This window comes from Dendropsophus ebraccatus, chromosome 1, assembly GCF_027789765.1.
Source record: "Dendropsophus ebraccatus isolate aDenEbr1 chromosome 1, aDenEbr1.pat, whole genome shotgun sequence".
Taxonomy (NCBI): Eukaryota; Metazoa; Chordata; class Amphibia; order Anura; family Hylidae; genus Dendropsophus; species Dendropsophus ebraccatus.
The window spans coordinates 222,914,869-222,934,554 of NC_091454.1; the positions used below are offsets into that span (position 1 = coordinate 222,914,869).

The 19,686-nt window shown below is 44.3% G+C and overlaps 2 protein-coding genes across 3 annotated transcripts; both read right to left on the reverse strand.

The window, feature by feature from the left end:
* Nucleotides 1-2,860: 2,860 nt before the first annotated feature.
* On the reverse strand, nucleotides 2,861-8,141 carry LOC138765933 (uncharacterized). 2 transcript variants are annotated; one of them, XM_069943153.1, is made up of 8 exons: nucleotides 7,780-8,141; nucleotides 7,434-7,496; nucleotides 6,754-6,825; nucleotides 6,581-6,669; nucleotides 6,250-6,304; nucleotides 5,420-5,576; nucleotides 4,507-4,704; nucleotides 2,861-3,338 (listed from the first exon to the last, which is right to left on the reverse strand). In XM_069943153.1, the coding sequence occupies exons 1-8, from the start codon at nucleotides 7,789-7,791 to the stop codon at nucleotides 3,118-3,120; spliced, it is 867 nt and encodes a 288-aa protein (XP_069799254.1). In that variant the 5' UTR covers nucleotides 7,792-8,141; the 3' UTR covers nucleotides 2,861-3,117. The 2 variants fall into 2 exon arrangements, with proteins under 2 accessions (XP_069799254.1, XP_069799339.1); XM_069943238.1 differs by having other exon boundaries at nucleotides 3,210-3,388; nucleotides 7,780-8,135.
* A 2,683-nt stretch (nucleotides 8,142-10,824) lies between these two features.
* On the reverse strand, nucleotides 10,825-19,145 carry LOC138785126 (uncharacterized). The gene is made up of 23 exons (XM_069960710.1): nucleotides 18,902-19,145; nucleotides 17,988-18,046; nucleotides 17,124-17,216; nucleotides 16,924-17,051; nucleotides 16,704-16,844; nucleotides 16,512-16,574; nucleotides 16,082-16,237; nucleotides 15,909-16,005; nucleotides 15,606-15,823; nucleotides 15,111-15,267; nucleotides 14,769-14,977; nucleotides 14,518-14,635; nucleotides 14,236-14,441; nucleotides 13,740-13,854; nucleotides 13,497-13,666; nucleotides 13,059-13,156; nucleotides 12,879-12,982; nucleotides 12,452-12,502; nucleotides 12,193-12,364; nucleotides 11,353-11,452; nucleotides 11,191-11,281; nucleotides 11,016-11,108; nucleotides 10,825-10,937 (listed from the first exon to the last, which is right to left on the reverse strand). Exons 1-23 carry the CDS (start codon nucleotides 18,922-18,924, stop codon nucleotides 10,825-10,827), a joined length of 2,775 nt encoding a protein of 924 aa, XP_069816811.1. The 5' UTR covers nucleotides 18,925-19,145.
* Nucleotides 19,146-19,686: the final 541 nt, after the last annotated feature.

Below are 19,686 nucleotides of genomic sequence, written 5' to 3' on the forward strand. Positions count from 1 at the left end.
CTGACTGTGAGACACTGAGAGGGATTGCACAAAGCACTGACAGGAGGAAGGGGGGAGAAACGACAGAACTAACTGCAATGGAAAGAAGAGGACGACCACCAATAAGATGGAATAAGACTATGACTGCTCGAGACAGGACCTTTAGGAGAACCGCTACTCACAGAGTCTTCAGGAGTCACACACAGAGTAGTGGTAGTAGTAGTATGTGTCAGGTTTCCAGATAGTGGAATCATGCATCTGTGTGGTCTCATCACGCTTGGCAGGGTCAGTTTCCCACGTCGGGGCCAGCGATGGTCAACTGAGAAGGTGGAGGACCCACAGGAGGACTGGGGCAGCTCCAGTTCTAAGAGGTCTGTGGGGGTTACTGGGGGAAATGTTGCAGTGTGTATGTATGCGTATATACACTGAGGATTACACCCAGCATACAGGACAGGAGAAGTGGTACTGTGCACTGTCCATATATACTGAGGATTACACCCAGTATACAGGACAGGAGAAGTGGTACTGTGCACTGTATTTATATATACTGAGGATTACACCCAGCATACAGGACAGGAGAAGTGGTACTGTGCACTGTATATATATATACTGAGGATTACACCCAGTATACAGGACAGGAGAAGTGGTACTGTGCACTGTCCATATATACTGAGGATTACACCCAGTATACAGGACAGGAGAAGTGGTACTGTGCACTGTATTTATATATACTGAGGATTACACCCAGTATACAGGACAGGAGAAGTGGTACTGTGCACTGTCCATATATACTGAGGATTACACCCAGTATACAGGACAAGAGAAGTGGTACTGTGCACTGTATTTATATATACTGAGGATTACACCCAGTATACAGGACAGGAGAAGTGGTACTGTGCACTGTATATATATATATATATATATATATATATATATATATATATATATATATACTGAGGATTACACCCAGCATACAGGACAGGAGAAGTGGTACTGTGCACTGTCCATATATACTGAGGATTACACCCAGTATACAGGACAGGAGAAGTGGTACTGTGCAATGTGTATATATATATATATATATATATATATATATATATATATATATATATATAATGAGGATTACACCCAGCATACAGGACAGGAGAAGTGGTACTGTGCACTGTCCATATACACTGAGGATTACACCCAGTATACAGGACAGGAGAAGTGGTACTGTGCACTGTATATATATATATATATATATATATATATATATATATATATATATATATATATATATATATACACACACTGAGGATTACACCCAGCATACAGGACAGGAGAAGTGGTACTGTGCACTGTCCATATATACTGAGGATTACACCCAGTATACAGGACAGGAGAAGTGGTACTGTGCACTGTATATATATATATATATATATATATATACTGAGGATTACACCCAGCATACAGGACAGGAGAAGTGGTACTGTGCACTGTCCATATACACTGAGGATTACACCCAGTATACAGGACAGGAGAAGTGGTACTGTGCACTGTATATATATATACTGAGGATTACACCCAGCATACAGGACAGGAGAAGTGGTACTGTGCACTGTCCATATATACTGAGGATTACACCCAGTATACAGGACAGGAGAAGTGGTACTGTGCACTGTATTTATGTATATACACTGAGGATTACACCCAGTATACAGGACAGGAGAAGTGGTACTGTGCACTGTATGTGTATATATATATATATATATATATATATATATATATATACACACATACACACACTGAGGATTACACCCAGTATACAGGACAGGAGAAGTGGTACTGTGCACTGTATATGTGTGTGTATATATATATATATATATATATATATATAGACAGTATATTATATTATACTATATATATATATATATATATATATATATATATATATATATATATATATATATATACATACACACTGAGGATTACACCCAGTATACAGGACTGGCCGTATTCCATCTGTGGCCCCGTCTTATTTGATCACTTTTACATATTTAATCTGGCCTTTATTATTTGACACCTCGAAGTGAGAACAGCGAGCTGCAGTGCGTCCTTGTCTCTATCTGTACCCGGGCCCCAGGCTGTTGGCACCAACTCCATCCTCCTGCGGGAGCCAAGGAGGCTCAGTGCAACCTCACACCGTAACCTGACAGCTTATACTAGATGTCTTATGTAATAAGGATTATCTACTCTTTTAGTCTATTTATGACTGCTTCTACTGTTCATAGATGGGGAAAATCTACTGCTTAAAGGGGGGCACCATTCCTATCTAGGGTGAGCAGAGACCATGGTGACCCTAGCTGCCAAACATGGACAGAGTACTGAAGCTGAGGAGCAGAACTGGTAGCACACGGCTAATAGAGAACATGCGGAGCTACGTTTCGTTTTTCCTGCCGTCTGTGACTAGATCCACCCCACACCTGGTCAGCGATCCTCAGTGGGCCTTAAAGGGAGCAGTTATGAATGATGCTCGGCCTGCCAAATATCCCAGCCCTCTGCACATGGTGGGTGTGGTACTGGCCGAGCGCCCTGTTACTGGAAGTAGAAGGGAAGAGCAGAACAAAAGAGCTATGGCTGACTATATATCCTCATATTGGTCGTCTGACACCTGGCTGTCACATTCAGTATTATAGCAGGTGTAATGATGTCACTAGGCCTATATAATGATGTCACTAGGCGTGGGCTCATATGATGTCGTCACTGGGACTCATTCATGAGCAGGTGGTCTCTCATAAAGATCAGCGTTGTGTTGCCCTAGTGATCAGTGGTTGTTCTGGAACATCTACCACTACCCCGTATTGCTAAAACACAAAAATGTCCAAAACCAGAAAGTCCAGTCTTTTTTTATTAAATTTGCAGAATATTTTGGTTGACGAGGAAACATGTGTTTGTTCTGGGGTTGGGTGACATCACCGATACTCCGGATACGTCCTCCGGTTTGGGCGGTTGGGTAACATCACGATACTCCGGATACGTCCTCCGGTTTGGGCGGTTGGGTGACATCACGATACTCCGGATACATCCTCCGTTTGGGCGGTTGGGTGATATCACGATACTCCGGATACATCCTCCGGTTTGGGCGGTTGGGTAACATCACCGATACTCCGGATACGTCCTCCGGTTTGGGCGGTTGGGTAACATCACCGATACTCCGGATACGTCCTCCGGTTTGGGCGGTTGGGTGACATCACGATACTCCGGATACATCCTCCGTTTGGGCGGTTGGGTGATATCACGATACTCCGGATACGTCCTCCGGCTTGGGCTGTACGTCTTCAGATCAGGTTCTTGATGAGGTTCTGCTCCTTTAAGTCCTGCAGGGTTTGAGCGTGAAGACGTGTGAGGTCCGACAACTCCTCCCAAACTAGAATGGGAACAGACACGGTATGACATAAGAATATGGCAGGCAGAGAACTTTCTGGATCAGGGAACAGATTTCCAAGAGTCAGGATAGATAATTTGGTCAACCAGAGTTCATAGACATTAGAGAGTGTAAGAAGTCATTACTATTAGGATGTCCAGCTTAGGGCTATGTTCACACTACGTAAACGTACAGCCGATGTTGCCATCGGCAACAACGGCCATACTTTGTACGCTGTGTAACGCTGCCTATTCTTCTAAGGGATCCCGGCAGAAGCGTATACTAAGTGTTGCACCGCAAAGAACTAACATGTCAGTTCACACAATGAAGCGAGCGGCTCTGGCCGCTTGCTTCTTTGTGTGCTATGAGAGTTCTGATGCGGGCGCTGGCTTATGCGCCCGCATCAGAACACTGCAGTATCACCCGGGATGATCTTTGCAGAGACCGGCCATTCTGTGAACCGGCCGGTCTCTTACGTAGTGTGAACATAGCCTAAAGAAAGACTCCAGAGGGCACTTGTGTACTAGGTGGGATACAGTGTAGTCTGAGTGATTGACAATGATACGTGTATAAGTTCTTATAGAGAGAGCTGTCAATCACAGACAGACCACCCACTCGTTATCCTTGAACTTTCCAAAAATCTATACATAGGTCTTCTCAGCTCCAGTGATTTCCTATAGACGTCAGACTCCGCTCATTTACATATTGAGCATGCTGATAAGCGGCCAGACATATCTGGGCAGAGGGACCGGCATGATGGGGGGACATATCCAGGGGTAGGTTGGGTTTGGGGGGCCGTCCAAGTGTGACAGGTTCCCTTTAAGGCTTAATCACCATTCTAACCATTATGTAATGGGAAGTAACATCATTATGATGTCATCATTTTAAATAGCCTTATAGTGTTTAACAGGGAAGTGCGTTGACCAGTGTTCTGGCCCGTTAATTGTTCCTCCCAACTTTTGACAATTAATTGCTCCACCTTTTTACACCTGGTAACAATTTGAAATATAGTCGTTCTGGTTCTTTGTACAGCTAGAGTCTACAGCTTCAAGCTCACAAATGTTGGCGTTGGTCAGTGACCATTTGGATTCTATCACATTGCCGTACCCCTAAGAACTTACCATAAGAAAACAGCAGCGTTCCCCGAGGTTCTCGCAGCAACAAACTATGGAAAAAACTGACCAGAGCCCCGGACGAGAGCGACCTCTCTGGAAGAGGGAGAGTCTTCAGGTAGGCGAAGTCCACAGCCAGGGGGTTCCTCGGGGGCGGAGACACACAGGTGCTGACTACATCCCATACAATGTGCCACACACCCACATCTAGCAGACAGAGACATGAGAAGACTTACAGAGCAGTGACCATTACAGCATTAGAGACATAAGTATCATGATATACAGTACATGTACTTGGAACGTGATTGGCTGCTACAGGCAGCAAGATGACTTTTCATTGTAAAACAAAGACAATGCAATAAATCTACCTCGCCTTTCCAAAAAAACAACATAGATATCCTTTAGAACAAGGAGATCCTAATTGTCAGTCAGCAGCTAAGTCATCTACCCAAGCAGCAGTGGCTCCTTTAAAGGGTATTGCACTCAAACATACTTTTTGATATGTTGCTGCCCATGGTGAAACTAACAATTCCCTTCATACCTGGTATTATCTATTCAGTCTCCTTCCCCCAGTTCTGAGCTGCTGCTTTCTGCTGAACACACAAAATTCTGTGTGTGAGCTTTTCCCTCTGTCTCGCCCTCCTCCCTTCTGAGATAGATTATGTAAAGCCAGTCAGGGACTTGTTTACATAATCTGTCTCAGAAGGGAGGGGTGATGAGGGGGAGACAGATAGAAAAGCTCAAACACAGATTTTTGTGTCTTCAGCAGAAAGCAGCAGCTCAGAACTGGGAAAAGGAGACTGAAAAGATAACAAGTATGGAATAAATTGTTTGTCTCACCATGGGCAGCAGCATATCAAAAGTTATGTTTGAGTAGAATACCCCTTTAAGGGATAAGTACAAGGATGTATGTTAAGCTCACCTCTAGTGTCCCAGTCGCAGTAAGATGGCAGCATCAAGGGCGAGTCTCTGTCGCAGAGTTCGGTGCCAGTGAACCTCTGGTGATTGGACCTCACCCACACATACGGGCGCCCATACTTGGCATACGCGGCCAGCAGGAAGAGAGTGCAGTGCGTTTCCTGAAAATGTTAGCACAACTTTAGTGACTGATATTTTGAAATGGACCATGACATTACCCACCACTACCACCCACCTACCACCACTTAGAAGAGCCAAGGATTTCAACGTATCGAAGTGAACAAGACAAGACTGCGATGCTCTGCATCACCAGTATGAACCGCACCGACACCAATGTATTGAAGAGGCCGTCACGACTGTGGCCCCTTCAAACATCTGACTGGTGGGGGTAGTGGGTTTCTCTATAACTAGGCCATTGGTTCGCGGGATGACTCGTTTGAGGGCAAGCTTCAGTAGTGGTTAATGTAGATCCCTAAGACACTGAATTTGTTAAGGGTCCAGATCCCTGGTGGTCTGGGCATGTAGTCAAGGGATAATGCCAGTATATCCGATGGTCTAAGACCGGGATGGGGAACCTTTGGCCCTCCAGCTGTTGCAAAACCACAATTCCCATCATGTCTGAACAGCCAAAGCTTTGCTTTAGCTGTCCAGGCATGATGGGAATTGTGGTTTTGCAACGGCTGGAGGGCCAAAAGGTTCCCCATTTCTGGTCTAAGTTTTAAAGGGATTATCCAGGGAGAGGAACCTTGCCCTGTGCAGTAACCAGTGGTCATACAATGTTGCCATGTGAGTACCAGCTTGAAAACCTCAGTTAAAAACTACAGAAAATCTTACCGGAATGGCAATTTCTCTATCACACGGAGAAGCGGGAGGCAGCGGGGCAGAACCTCTGTGGGGGCAAACAAGAAAGATGAAGGTTCAAGAGACATTTTGAACAGAAATGAAGGGGTGACCACAGGTCCAGTAAAAACATGTTCCTTTTACACAAGCACAGCACCACGTATATGGTTCAGGCTGTGCCTGGTAATACAGCTCACTCCCAAATACATGAATGCTTGCCCATTTAATACATTTCTAGTCCCCAAATGACTTCTGAGGATGATCCAGTGTATCATTACAAGAAGAAGATGGCGCCCATAAGTAACAGAAGGAGGGAGATATATACCGTGGAGTCGACTGGTCGCTGCTGCACGTAGGAAGGTGATAACTGATCTCACTGCTGAGCGACCCCGGGGAGCGAGGAGGAGGACAGCTCTACAAGACACCAAGCAAGAGGAAATAAGGAGACAGACAAAGGAGAACACCAGACTGCTCAACGATAGAGAAGTGTGAACTAACCAGATCATCATTTACCACCGTCAGTAAGATCTCTTCTCTCCCCCTCAGCCATGGCTGGAAGTATCGGAAACCCTAAAACGATAAGAACTACTATAATATTGCTCTAATATACAAGAATATAACTACTATAATACTGCTCCTATATACAGGAATATAACTACTATAATACTGCTCCTATATACAGGAATATAACTACTATAATACTGCTCCTATATACAGGAATATAACTACTATAATACTGCTCCTATATACAAAAATATAACTACTATAATACTGCTCTAATATACAAGAATATAACTACTATAATACTGCTCCTATATACAGGAATATAACTACTATAATACTGCTCCTATATACAGGAATATAACTACTATAATACTGCTCCTATATACAAGAATATAACTACTATAATACTGCTCCTATATACAGGAATATAACTACTATAATACTGCCCCTATATACAGTAATATAACTACTATAATACTGCACCTATATACAGGAATATAACTACTAGAATACTGCTCCTATATACAGGAATATAACTACTATAATACTGCCCCCTATAAACAAGAATATAACTACTATAATGCTGCTCCTATATACAGGAATATAACTACTATAATACCACCCCCTCCACAGACCAGTATACAGCAGTAATGGGTATCACGCATGTACATTACTTGTAGTGATCCGAGTAGAGACAGGTCAGTGAGGAATTGATCCAGTTTCTGCTTCTCTTCGTCCTGTATATAACACATATACATATATATATATATATATATACACACACATATATATATATATATATATATATATATATATATATATATAAATATGTTATTGTCATGTGGAGATATAACATTCATTATATACTTATACAGTGGTGACATCATTCTCTTCCAGAGAGCAGGAAGGTTTCCTCCATAGTGACTGCTCTGTTATAGATTCCGCTATAGCTTTGTATACGGTATATACCACCCCCCACCCCCCCTGCAGATTATCACCCCCGATATACGCAGCACTTACCCTGAGGTTCATGTTGTCGTCTCTGGATGCATCAGCCTGGGATTAACCCCCTGTGGTCTGTGCTCATACCGTCCTCTGACTGGAAGCCATTGCCGTCCTGTGTGCAGCATCCTCCGCCTTCTGCAGCATCATCATCCTCATCACACCCAGCACAGGAGGCCGGGTACACACACAATGCTGGAGCTGCCTGCAGTGTCTGGCAGTCGGCCGTTGCATATCCATCACACCTTACCCGACCGATATGACAAACGATCTTAAATCGTTCATCCTATTACACAGGACGGTGATCATTACACAGTCGTTCTTGCGCTCGTCCTTACTGGCTGATAGACCAGGGAACAACCGAACAGCAGATTACACTGAAAGATGTCTGAACGATATGGGGGGGGATTTATCAAACATGGTGTAAAGTGAAACTGGCCCAGTTGCCCCTAGCAACCAGATTCCACTTTTCATTTTCCAAAGAGTCTGTGAGGAATGAAAGGTGGAATCTGATTGGTTGCTAGGGGCGACTGGGCAAGTTTCACTTTACACCATGTTGGATAAATTTCCCCCTATATGTACGATCAACAATGAAAATAGGTCTGGTTTCTATCTAACGATTTCATTGATCGTTTAATCATTGCCTGCTATTACACAAAACGATTATCGTTTAAATCTGAACAATCTAGCTTAACTAATTTTTCAGACGATAATAGTCCTGTGGAATACGGCCCAAAAACTGAAATCCCCCCAAATTTGGAAATCATGAGTGAACGTATGTGTGCAGAAAATCTGCAGTGTAAAGGAACACCAGACTATTTAAAAATCACACGTAATAAATAGTGCCGCCATACAAGAAATATCACCAGCAAAACCTGCTGTGCAGAAACCAATATACCACCACATATTACCAACACAGGGACTAAATATTTTTACATAAAACCCAGTATACCAAGACCAATACTAACACTATAGAAGGGAAAAATACAGCCACCACATATTTCCTCTGCCTAATGACTGAATATTACAACCGTACGGTTATTAAATATACAGACCAATGTTACCCCATACAGTTACAACAGGAAGAAGGTAAATACAGTGCAGTTACATCTCATCTGGTCAGAGTCTTCCTCTTTCCTTTACTTCTCCATTTGTCCCAGACCGTCATGACTATTTCTTCCAACCACGACTTCTCTCCACAGGATTTGTTGGTCAAACATTTTAGCTTCTGTACTTTTTTTTAACCCCATCCTCTCCTTCCCCCTCCCCCCCCCCCCCCCCCCCCCCCACTTAAAGGTAACTTTTCCCACTCTCCAGTTCAGGTGTTTGCAATTAAGCTCCATTTACTTCAATGGAACAGTTTCAAACCCCACACAATCTGGAGATGAGGGGGATTAAGTGGCCATGTTTTTGTAGTGCTTGATAACCCCTTTAAAGTATCCTAAGTATTCAAATATCAATTAAGTAGGTAGGTGTCCCCAGTGAGTAGATAAGTGCCCCTTAGTGAGTGAAGGGTTATATCCCAGTAAGTAGCACTGACCCCAGTAGGTAGAGCTGTTGACCAGTAGGTATGGTTGCTGCCTAGTAGTTTGGGCAGCCCTCAGTAGATATACTCTCCAGAGTTGTCCCTCAGTAGGTACAGTTGCCCTTTGTAGCTAGAGCTGTCCCCCGTAAGTATAGTTGCCTCAAATATAGCTGCAGCTTCCCCCAGTAGGTAGTCTCTTCCCCCCCCAGTTTCCCTCCTGTAGCCAAGGCTGCCCCCCCCCCCCCCCCAGGAGATTGTCCCCATTAAACAATAAATAAAGAGCTGTCCCTTAAAAAAAAATAAAAAAAACTATACACAGAGGACACCTCCTTACATGCCCTCCAGAGCCCGGCTGACTAAGTGCTGCAGCGGAGTGGATGCCTTCTTACATCTATACTCTTCTCTCTCTGTAACCAGTCCCTGCCACCTGCTGTACTGTTCCATCAGATTCAAGACATGTGTCTCACCACACAAAGTCCTGAACCTGACTGGCCACACCAGGAGCCAGGCAAGAGGTTTTTTTTATAGAAGTAAATTACAAATTTCTGACACCAGGGGGAATTGCAAACAACCCTTTTTAAACCAGGAGACTGATCTGATGCTGAGCACTGATGGGTCACAAACTTGCAGCACTAGTCTCAGGCCTAACAAGGCAGGAGAGATTTGGCATTTAGCTGAACCAGCCAACCATAGAAGCTTGATGTACTAGGCAGCACTAGGAGAGCTGTTAGTTTCCATAATTATCCCACTAGTATGATTTCATGGCTATATTCTCACTTCTGGAACATATTGGGGAAGACAGTCTCAAAACAGACTACCGCTGATACGGTCTATTCAAAAGGATATTCCACCCCAGAGCTAAAGATGACACTCCTAAACCTTCCTGTTCTTACTCAACAAGTACCCACTGAGTATCTTGAGCATTCTATTTTTCTAGTTGCTGCTGTTTCTGAAAAAGCCAGTCTATAGCCAAGATTGTGCCAGCCAGAAAACTACATCTCCCAGCATGCACTGCACCCATCACTGGCTTAATCTGCTTCACACTAAACAAAATATCTACATAATTATCTTTAGAATCTGTCTATTGTGTTTCCTTTTCCCTATACTGCTCTGGAGGCTTCACCAGTTTCCCCTCTCCTTGGGCAGGTGCTCATCGATTGGTTTGAGGTCAGTGGTGGGTGGGGTTACAGATTAGGTGTTACAGATTGCCTGGCAACAGGAGACAGATCATGTGACTTTGGTCTCAGAAGGGAGAAGGGAGGGAGCAGGCAGACATGGAGACCAGGAAAGAAGGATTTTTGTCCGCTTTAGAGTGTACAACAGACAGACCAATTCATGTAATCGAGATCTATTAACAATTTAACATGGTTCCATTTTCTCAAGTGGAGTAGCCCTTTGAGATGGTCACATCTACCTATTCCTGAAGTGTCAACATGCCAATAAGTGGTTGTAACAGAATGCAGGCCGTTCCATCGTTCGTCTAACCTTTGCTCATGAAAGCAACAAGCCAAAGCAATTTAGAAAACAGAATTTTTTATTCACTGTCTAAACAAGCGAACTGTGAGGAAGATGGCTCCAACAGTAAAAGCACAGATGACGGCAAGACCAATGGACAGCATCCAGCTCCACGTAGACCAGTCAGCCTCTCCAGCTGCAGAGGTAAGAAACCAAGTGTTATCCGGGTGACAAAACTCTGCTGCCTCCGATGGTCAGGGGTGGTATGACTCACCAACATGCTTGAAGATCACACTGCCGTTATCAGCCTTGATATGGACAGGACCAGCAGATACCATCTCAGTGGGTAGGAGGGCAAATCTTTTATCTTTAAAAAAAAAAAAAAACACACATCACATAAGTGTGGATTCTAGCTGTTACCCTAGTCTGTACATAGGCACCATGCTTACCTGTGAGGTGCTGTGTCTGCTTGCAGGCTCGGGGGCAGCTCTCGGGCTGTATGCTTTCATCACAGATTAGTACTTTACAGTGTATGAAGAGCTGGAGGGAGACACAGGAGTCATGGCCTGGAGTTCAGCATTGTGCCCCCCCCCCCAGTTTGCTTTTCTTACCTGACTAGTCGGGGCTTCATGGAGAGTCATCTTGAATCGGGGTAGCCAGTCTGGAGAGGTCTGGACTTCAGTGGAAGAGGTTTCTGCTACTACAGCACATCTAATGAGGAAAATTATACGAGACAATGTTGGGTTAGCAGTTCCCAGTGGGACTAAAACATGGTCTACTAGCCAGGATCCAGCTCCACATTGATGACAAGGTAATACCCCAACACATCTGCTGATGGATACCTGGCTTTGGTATGTCTGATGGTGTCTCTGCGGTGTTTTGGTTGATATCCCTGAGGTCAACCAGCATCCTTTTGCATGCACTTACTAGTCATTGCTCCCACTAGCCAGAAACCTGCTCCACACTGATGAGGGGCAAAAACCCCAAAACAGCTGTCTGGATACCTTGCTGAGGTGGTTTCCTTGACTGGAGAACGCCTTTGGCTTGGTTGTTCCTTCCCAGAGGGAAGGTCCGGCTAGTTCACCGACGTCGAGTCAAGTGATTGTGTCTCTGCAGTGTTCTTTTGCATATTTGGTATGTCTCTGGTCTTATCACTTGTAAACAAGTTGGGTATTGACTGAAGGGGACACTTAATGGCGGTCTCCAGTCTTACAGCAGCTGATAAGTACTGGATGTCCTGCAGGAAGTGGTGTATTGTTTCCAGTTGACAGTGCTCTCTGCTGCCAACTCCACCTCCTGCAAGATCTACTGCAGCTGATGAGTACTGGAAGACTTGAAACTACAAATCTCTGGCACCAGTTGATTTAAAGAATTTTGGGGTGAAGACCTATGCTGCTCCCCAAGAGTGTCTAGTACTGTCTGAAGATCCATCGAGCACTAGGTCTACTCACCCATCCACAATCAGATCCCACCGTTGGACCCCATCGCCTGTTGTAGCCCAACAGTCTTTAACAGCAGCAGCAGGTTCGGGACCATGCACATCCACCTGGAAGTATAAGGGATCAGCAGGCTGCACCCAGACCTGGGGGTCTCCATGTTGGTAAAACGCTGTGAAGTTCTCATCTGTGGGAGAAATGGATCATAATGTGAGATCTGACTCAGGAGGAGGAGTCTTTACTATTGATCTACCCAAGAGTCAACACCTCTTACCTTTAGCAAGTGTCAACTCTGCTACATGAGTCCTGGCTCTTTTCCTCAATACTGAAAGACAAAGATACTAGTCCAGCCTTATGTAGCTTTATTACAATTATACAATACATAGTTTTGGCCAAGACTAAGCTGCTTTACAGACCCCCAACCCGCCACCCCACACACACCTTATTTATCAGGCAAATTTGTCTACAGAGGAGTAAAGTAATGACAGGTTGGCAAGTCCATTATAACCTATGGGGGGGGGGGGGGGGGGGGATTAGTGAGCAGGAGAGAACCAGCCCTGCAGTTTGCAGACTGTCTGGACATATAAAATGCTTGATTCACAGGTCAGAAAAAAAAAAAAAAAAAAAAAAAAAAAAAAAAAAAAATCCATATCCTTAAACATAAAAACCAAGACATAGCAGCTTAGACACATTAGGGTCACCTTTTGCTGGTGTAACTGCTTGCCTTGCCTGGATAACACTGATATTGGCTCGGGCACCCAGCCACAAGGAGCCTCTGATTGGATATCTACAGCGCAGAGTCAACCTAGAACACGAGGACAATGTTTAATGCTGGTTCTACAAGTATAAAGAGGCTCAAGTATGAATGGAAGTCCAATCACCTATAGTAAGAATCCCTGGAAATTATGGGTTGGTCTGGCAAGAGCACCTGGCGGTCAAAAGTCACTTCATTCTCATACACTATGTAGTCACTGTCAAACTAAAACGGACATTGGGTTAGACAGCTTGTAGTTCAGTTTTCCTTCATGGTTCTTTACTACCCATTGATGTCAGGGTCTTCAGAACCAGCAATATAAAAAAGGTACAGACTTCAGAACGATTGTACCTACCACCAACAAGGTTCAACTCTTCAAACTGGTTGTGCCCCATGCCTATAATATATGTTAGCTAAAAAGTTTGTCAAACATGGTCTTTAGCCAACCAGCAGTACTGGTCCACATTAGGACTGCCCACCCATATTTAACATTTCCCCATTTTAGACGACCCTTTGTGACGAACAATTGTCTATTAAATTTGGAAGCAACATCCAAGTTTCTTACCCGGCGTGTGGTCCCACATGAGTAGGCTGCAAAGTTAAAGATGGCCTCCTCCGCAGTAGCCTGCTGAGGGGTGCAAGCAGGATCCCTTAGATGGGCTTTCTGGGCATCGAAAGTAGGTTTGGCGAGTGTGCTGTTAATAATCGCAATCATAGTGCCATTGGACAGGCAGACTGTGGGATGAAGAGAGTTCAATTAACTATATGGGCTTTGGGACAGTAATAGAGGTAAGAGAAGACCACTCACGTAGAGGCCTTGGAGGGATGGGGCAGGTTAACGTATGCGTGATCTTTATTTCTCCAGTTTTGTTGTTTCTGAATGAAAAGCTTAGATTAGCACGAGAGCCATTCAGGTTGACCACCTGTGAAGTGATACAGAGGGACCATCAATACTGGATGTTAATTAGGGCCTACATCCATTGACATGCCCTACGTCTAGAGGAATTGTCTATGCATTTTAGAGTAGTTGACTCACATTCCATTGTGCATCAGAGCCACAATAACCACCATGTTATGCATGCATCTGGTCATTTTTAAGACTACTTTCACATAGAATTTGCCATCTCTACAGTTAGACACCATTATGGCACCAGAGGCCATTGCAATATACATCAACGCTATGAGATCTTGAGACATGCTTCTGGCTAAGGAAAACCCACAACCTTTACAGAATCATGGACACTAGGATCCATATTTGTTATATAGTCGACATCTACAACTCAGTCTTAGGTTTCCTATATTACCTCATAGGACAAGCCAATAGATGTGTAGGGCACCTCAACGCGCATGGCATTGATTGAACTCTGAAATTTTATGTTCTGAGAGGCGATAAGGGCGTTGTTCAGAGGAAGGTCCCGGATGTATGGAAGCCAGTAGTAGTCCATATTGCCCCTTTCCACATTGATGATCAGACGGTCATTTGCACAGGAACTGGTAATATTTGGTGGCACTAGTTGGGGGAAGCATCAAGTCTTTAGATGGTCCACAAGTACAGTGGAGAGTTCTACATATAGAATACTACTCACCTGCATTCTTTACCACACAATCCACCACTCCCGTATAACTAAAGTCCTTATTTTTGTCTACAAGAGTTAGGATGTACGTTACGTAGAGTTTATACCTTCTTTTAATGCCACCAAGATACTGAGGAAACAAAGAACAAACTATGGTAGACTCAGACTTAAGCTACATTAGGTCTTCCCATTCAAATTTGAAGGATGCTTCCCCAGTTTAGTCCCACCTAACTACATGTCAAATAGTCCATAACTACTCCTACCGTTTGTTCCACAAGGGGGTCACTGAAGGGCACTGTAAGGAAGAAGGCACGAGTATTGTTGGGATTTATAGTTTCCACCACAGTCATCTGTCTTGGCCTTAATGCATCAAGCTCAAGTGGCACTTTGTGGATGATAAAGGACTTAAGCATCACATCAGAGTAGAAGTTTCCTAGAGACACGTTGAAGTAGCGGTTTTCTTTTATGGTGTCTAGAGAGTCAAACAAGAATAAGTGAATCTAGCGTTATGACATGTGTGTTGACCTCATGCACCAGTTCTGGAAAGACATGCCAGGTCTAACAGCATTTGAGTTTAGTGTACTACATACACAGTTCATACTTACGGTCCAGAAAGATGGGAATCTGTACAATCATTGGGGCAACAATTGGCTTGTAAGATGTATGGGTGGTGAAGTCATCCTCATTGATACCCAACCACTGGCGCTGAAGTATGAGGTGAATACTGTATGTGGTCACGTAGGTGTTATTCACAATGTCACTCTGCAAACATAAACTTCCAGCTTAGGGACAAGCAGTTGTGTTCAACATATGGTTGGAGCCGATACAGAAGATGGAATTTTCTAGACCCAGTAACAGGTCAGACCTTAGGCGCATGGCTTCTTGGTGACAACCCCAAAACTGCACAGTACAGTCAGCCCCTTTTAGCAGACATCCTGGCTTTGCTATTAAAGTCTCTAGTATTGCTTAAGGACTTGATGGTTGGTCACTAGTGAGTTATACAATAAGCCTACCATCATGTGTCAAGGGGTGTTTTACTGCCAAACACCTAAAAAAAAAATAAATGTTTGCTACACACATGGGATTACATGATCACCAACCTGTACATAGCCACCAGGGGCACCGAATGGTATTGTGACATCCACCTGCGTCATGTCAATACGTAGTATGTACTTGTACTGATCATTCATTGTCGAGTTTAGAAGTATTCCATCGATCCCCATAGCAAATGAGCTATTTCTGATGTTACCACTGATCAGAGGGCTGAGCACAGCTGGAGACAACCAGGAGAGTGTGGTGGCTGTAAACACTGGAAGATCTGTCCAAGACAGAACAGTAAGGAGTTTAGATGCGGAAGGTTTACACCCCAACTCTGGGTAATTCCTTCAGTTAGACCCCCTTACCTTTAGGACAGGCAACTGTGGTGTCCACGATGATCCTGAGAAGTGTTTGCGTATACATCATATTGCTTGGAACGACATCAAGACTGAATTTCCCAACCTAGAATGAAGTCCTAGATAAACAATCCCAACAGAGACTTCATACCAAGGTTATAACATGTCTAGACGACCCTCACCTGCACAACTTGGGATTCTGGGGTGTTGTATGGGGTCCTGAAGACCACTCTAGTCACAGTTGAATTGACCCCATAGCCTCTTCTCATGGCAGCTTCAGCAGATACAGGCACATTGGAGTTGTTGAACCAGACTTGCCACTTCTGAGGAATGCCCCCCTGTAAAAAGAACCAAGACATCGAGAATCAGGTGCCAAGAGGCTTGAGTATCACAATGAGAACCAAGTCTAAGCTTACAGTACATTCTCCTCCGGTGATCACCATGCCAAGGAAACCCAGGAGGGCACATGAAATTCATACCAACACTCATCTAGGAAGACTAATAAGTACTTCGGTCTTCCCCTATAGATGCCAACCATTAGATGGTTCTCAAGGAAAACCATGGGCAGAGTGGCCAGGTGTGTCCAACCAGAACCCAGAACTCGAAACTCACCACAGGTCCAGTTAGAGAGAGAAGCTTGAACATCAGAGTAGGTATAATCCTGGTAACTGAAACCTAGAGATTAAAGGAAATACATAACCACTCATTTGCAATTTTATGCCATCAAGCCATAAGCCGTCAGTGATCATAAATGGAAATGAGCATAAACCCAAATTTCTTGCTTTAACCAAGTCTAGGCATCACCTCCATGTAGTTCTCCTCACAGACGATCTCCCTCACATCCCAGTCATCCAAAGAGTTGCAGGACTTTGATACAGAATAGATGCTGGTTTGGCCACCTCGGTTTACCCTAAACTGCACCTCGATATCAAACCGTTTGTCATTCTAAGAAGAATCCAGAAGAATAGTGGTGAGAAGACATTCCATCCAAGCTTACATGTAAACCACAACTCAGAACACCTACTTTATTCTTCACCCAGCAACCCAGAAACGATATCCTGACTTGCACATGGCCATACACGTCTTTCGTGACTGTGTAACCACACTGGGCCGCCCGGTTTGCCACCATGACATCCGCAAAGCCAGAGTCATCTGCAACAAAGCTTGTGAGACACAGATGGAGGAGACAATTTACCACTGCAAGCATGTGATTGGTTCACTTACTCAATGCCACCAGCTGCCATGGATCAGACCCAAGAAAGGTTTGGTTCACCCAGATCCAGAACAACCGCGGCCGACATGCTGTCTTGGAGACACCTGCCCAAGACAAGGAGACAAGATCCTCATCAACTCTGGATCAGAGATGCTTACAGGAGGCCTCATGCAGTGGAGACTTCAAATCTTCTTGACCTCCAGGTTCATCCCCCCTGACTAGACATTACCAAAACCTTAAAAGTGACTACCACCAGGCCCAGGCTGAAGCACTGGAGGTGGGCCGATCCACCCTTAAGCCCGGTTCCCACTGAGCAAAACTAGCGGAATTGTCTGCCACGGAATGCCGTTAGCCTCCCGCTCATAATGGGAGTCTATGGGAGGCACGCGCTCATACTCTATCCGCGCTGAAGAATGAACATGTTCATCCTTCAGCACGGGGAGAGCAGGAATTCCACTAGTTTTGCTCAGTGGGAACAGGGCCTTAGTGGGAAGAAACCCCAGCCCCTCCATGAAGTGAATCCATTAGAATCAATAAAACCCAATCATAGAGGGGCTAGGGTTTCCTCCCACTAAGAGTGGGTGGGCCCACCTCCAGTGCTTCAGCCTGGGCCTGGTGGTACAGTCACTTTAAGCTTATCCAATGATAAACCACCATTTTTGCTACAACTTATAGTGTGGCCCCAAAGGAGAATTGACAGCCATGTGATGTGTTGGAGCAGCATGTTTCGAGGGTGGTTTAGGTTACTACACCTAGCACACAGGAATTACCATCATAAAATTTTACCCATCATCCAGACGAGACAGATAACGCTAGAGGAACGGCCTGCTTAGTAACCTCAGTAAGAGTTCACAGGTTAAGATATAGGAACTTACCCTCAGGGAAACTCTGGACTTGTGCTAAGCAGGGAGCACTCAGACTGAGCAGGATCACTCTAAAAAACAAGATGGCCACCTTAGTAAACAGGAAGACAAGTTAACAAAACACAAGACTAGTTTACACAATGCGGGTGCATATTATTGGTAATACCATGTGCCAAAACAGACTAGATATAATGTACGCTCAAACTGCCATCTTTATACCAAAGAGTCCGCACAAGATGGAGGAATACTATGCAGCCTATAGCATCACTATAGGTAATGCAGCAGAATGGGAGTAAAACTGTGCCTATACAGAGAAGATATGCACTAGGATCTAGATGCACATAAGACCAGGTATTAAGGGTATATAGAAAGGAAGTGCTACTGTGCAGGGTCCATAAGAAGCCACAGGAGTTGTACTGAGCAGTCAGCAGAGTAATACTGTGCAGAACTGAAAGGTGTACTGAGTAAAACCTAAGAACTTAAGGGTTATCTAGCACTACAAAAACATGGGGGAACTTTCTTCCAGAGACAGCCCCACTCTTGTCTCCAACTTAGGCAGGGTTTGGCCACTCACTTCCATTGAAGTGAATGGAGCTTAATTGAAAACTACACCTGAAAAATGGAGACAAGAGTTGTGTTGTCTCAGAAAAACAATATAGTGTCCATGTTTTTGTAGCACTGGATAGCCCCTTTAATAAAGATACCAAAGCAACATATAAGCCAGGAGAAGTGGTACTGTGCACAGGCTATAGAAGCTCAGAAAAAAGTAGTACTGTGCAGTCTATTAGAGAGACCTGAACCTACACACTGCACACTAAGAATCTAAAAAGAAATGGAAGTCATATTGGGCATGATCTATATAAACACAAGTAGTACACCATAAAGAAAAAAAAAAAGTACAAAACCAATCACTACATACAACCTACCCTATAAGGAGCGGAATATACATGACTGCAGTGCCCAGAGAGGCAAAAGCAGCCAACCAGTCATGAAAGGCAGGATGAATGGATCAGGGTCTGCCGGCAGCCCTCTTATATCAGGATGGGCAGGTGCCGGTGATTATAATCACTGATCATTGACTATCCATGGAGTGAGGCGACACCTGCAATGGCAGCTATGGAGCACTAGTCACAGTCATGGATGGTATATACAGTACTATGGCGCTGTGGCCTAATGATATAGAATGCTGTATCTATATATATATATATATATATATATATATATATATATATATATATATATGAGAATCAGTGAGTCACGTGTCATTTTTCCACATAGAACCCTATTGAAATCTCATATGATTTTAACACCGCGCACCCCTCTAAATAGCAGAAAATCGCCTCATATAAATTACACCATAGTAACAGCCCTAAAGGTGGGTGACAACAAGCAGATCCCACATCACCGACTGAACCAAACAAGTTCATCTGACCACCATGTTGTCTGTTGCTAAGCAACCGCCTGATCCTATGGCGGCTGCTGACAATAAATCATGGCAGGCATTATACTTATGGCCATGGTAACAATACACCCACCAGACCCTACACTAGTAATGCGGGTGACAACAGGAAGATGAACGTCTCCGATGAGACTGTGTCACCTGATCATGATGGTGCCTGTTGCTAAGCCTGATCATATGGCGGCAGCTGACAATGAATCATGGCAGGCAGCCATGTCCTGGTACTAGTTAGTAAGGGTGCGTGCACACTAC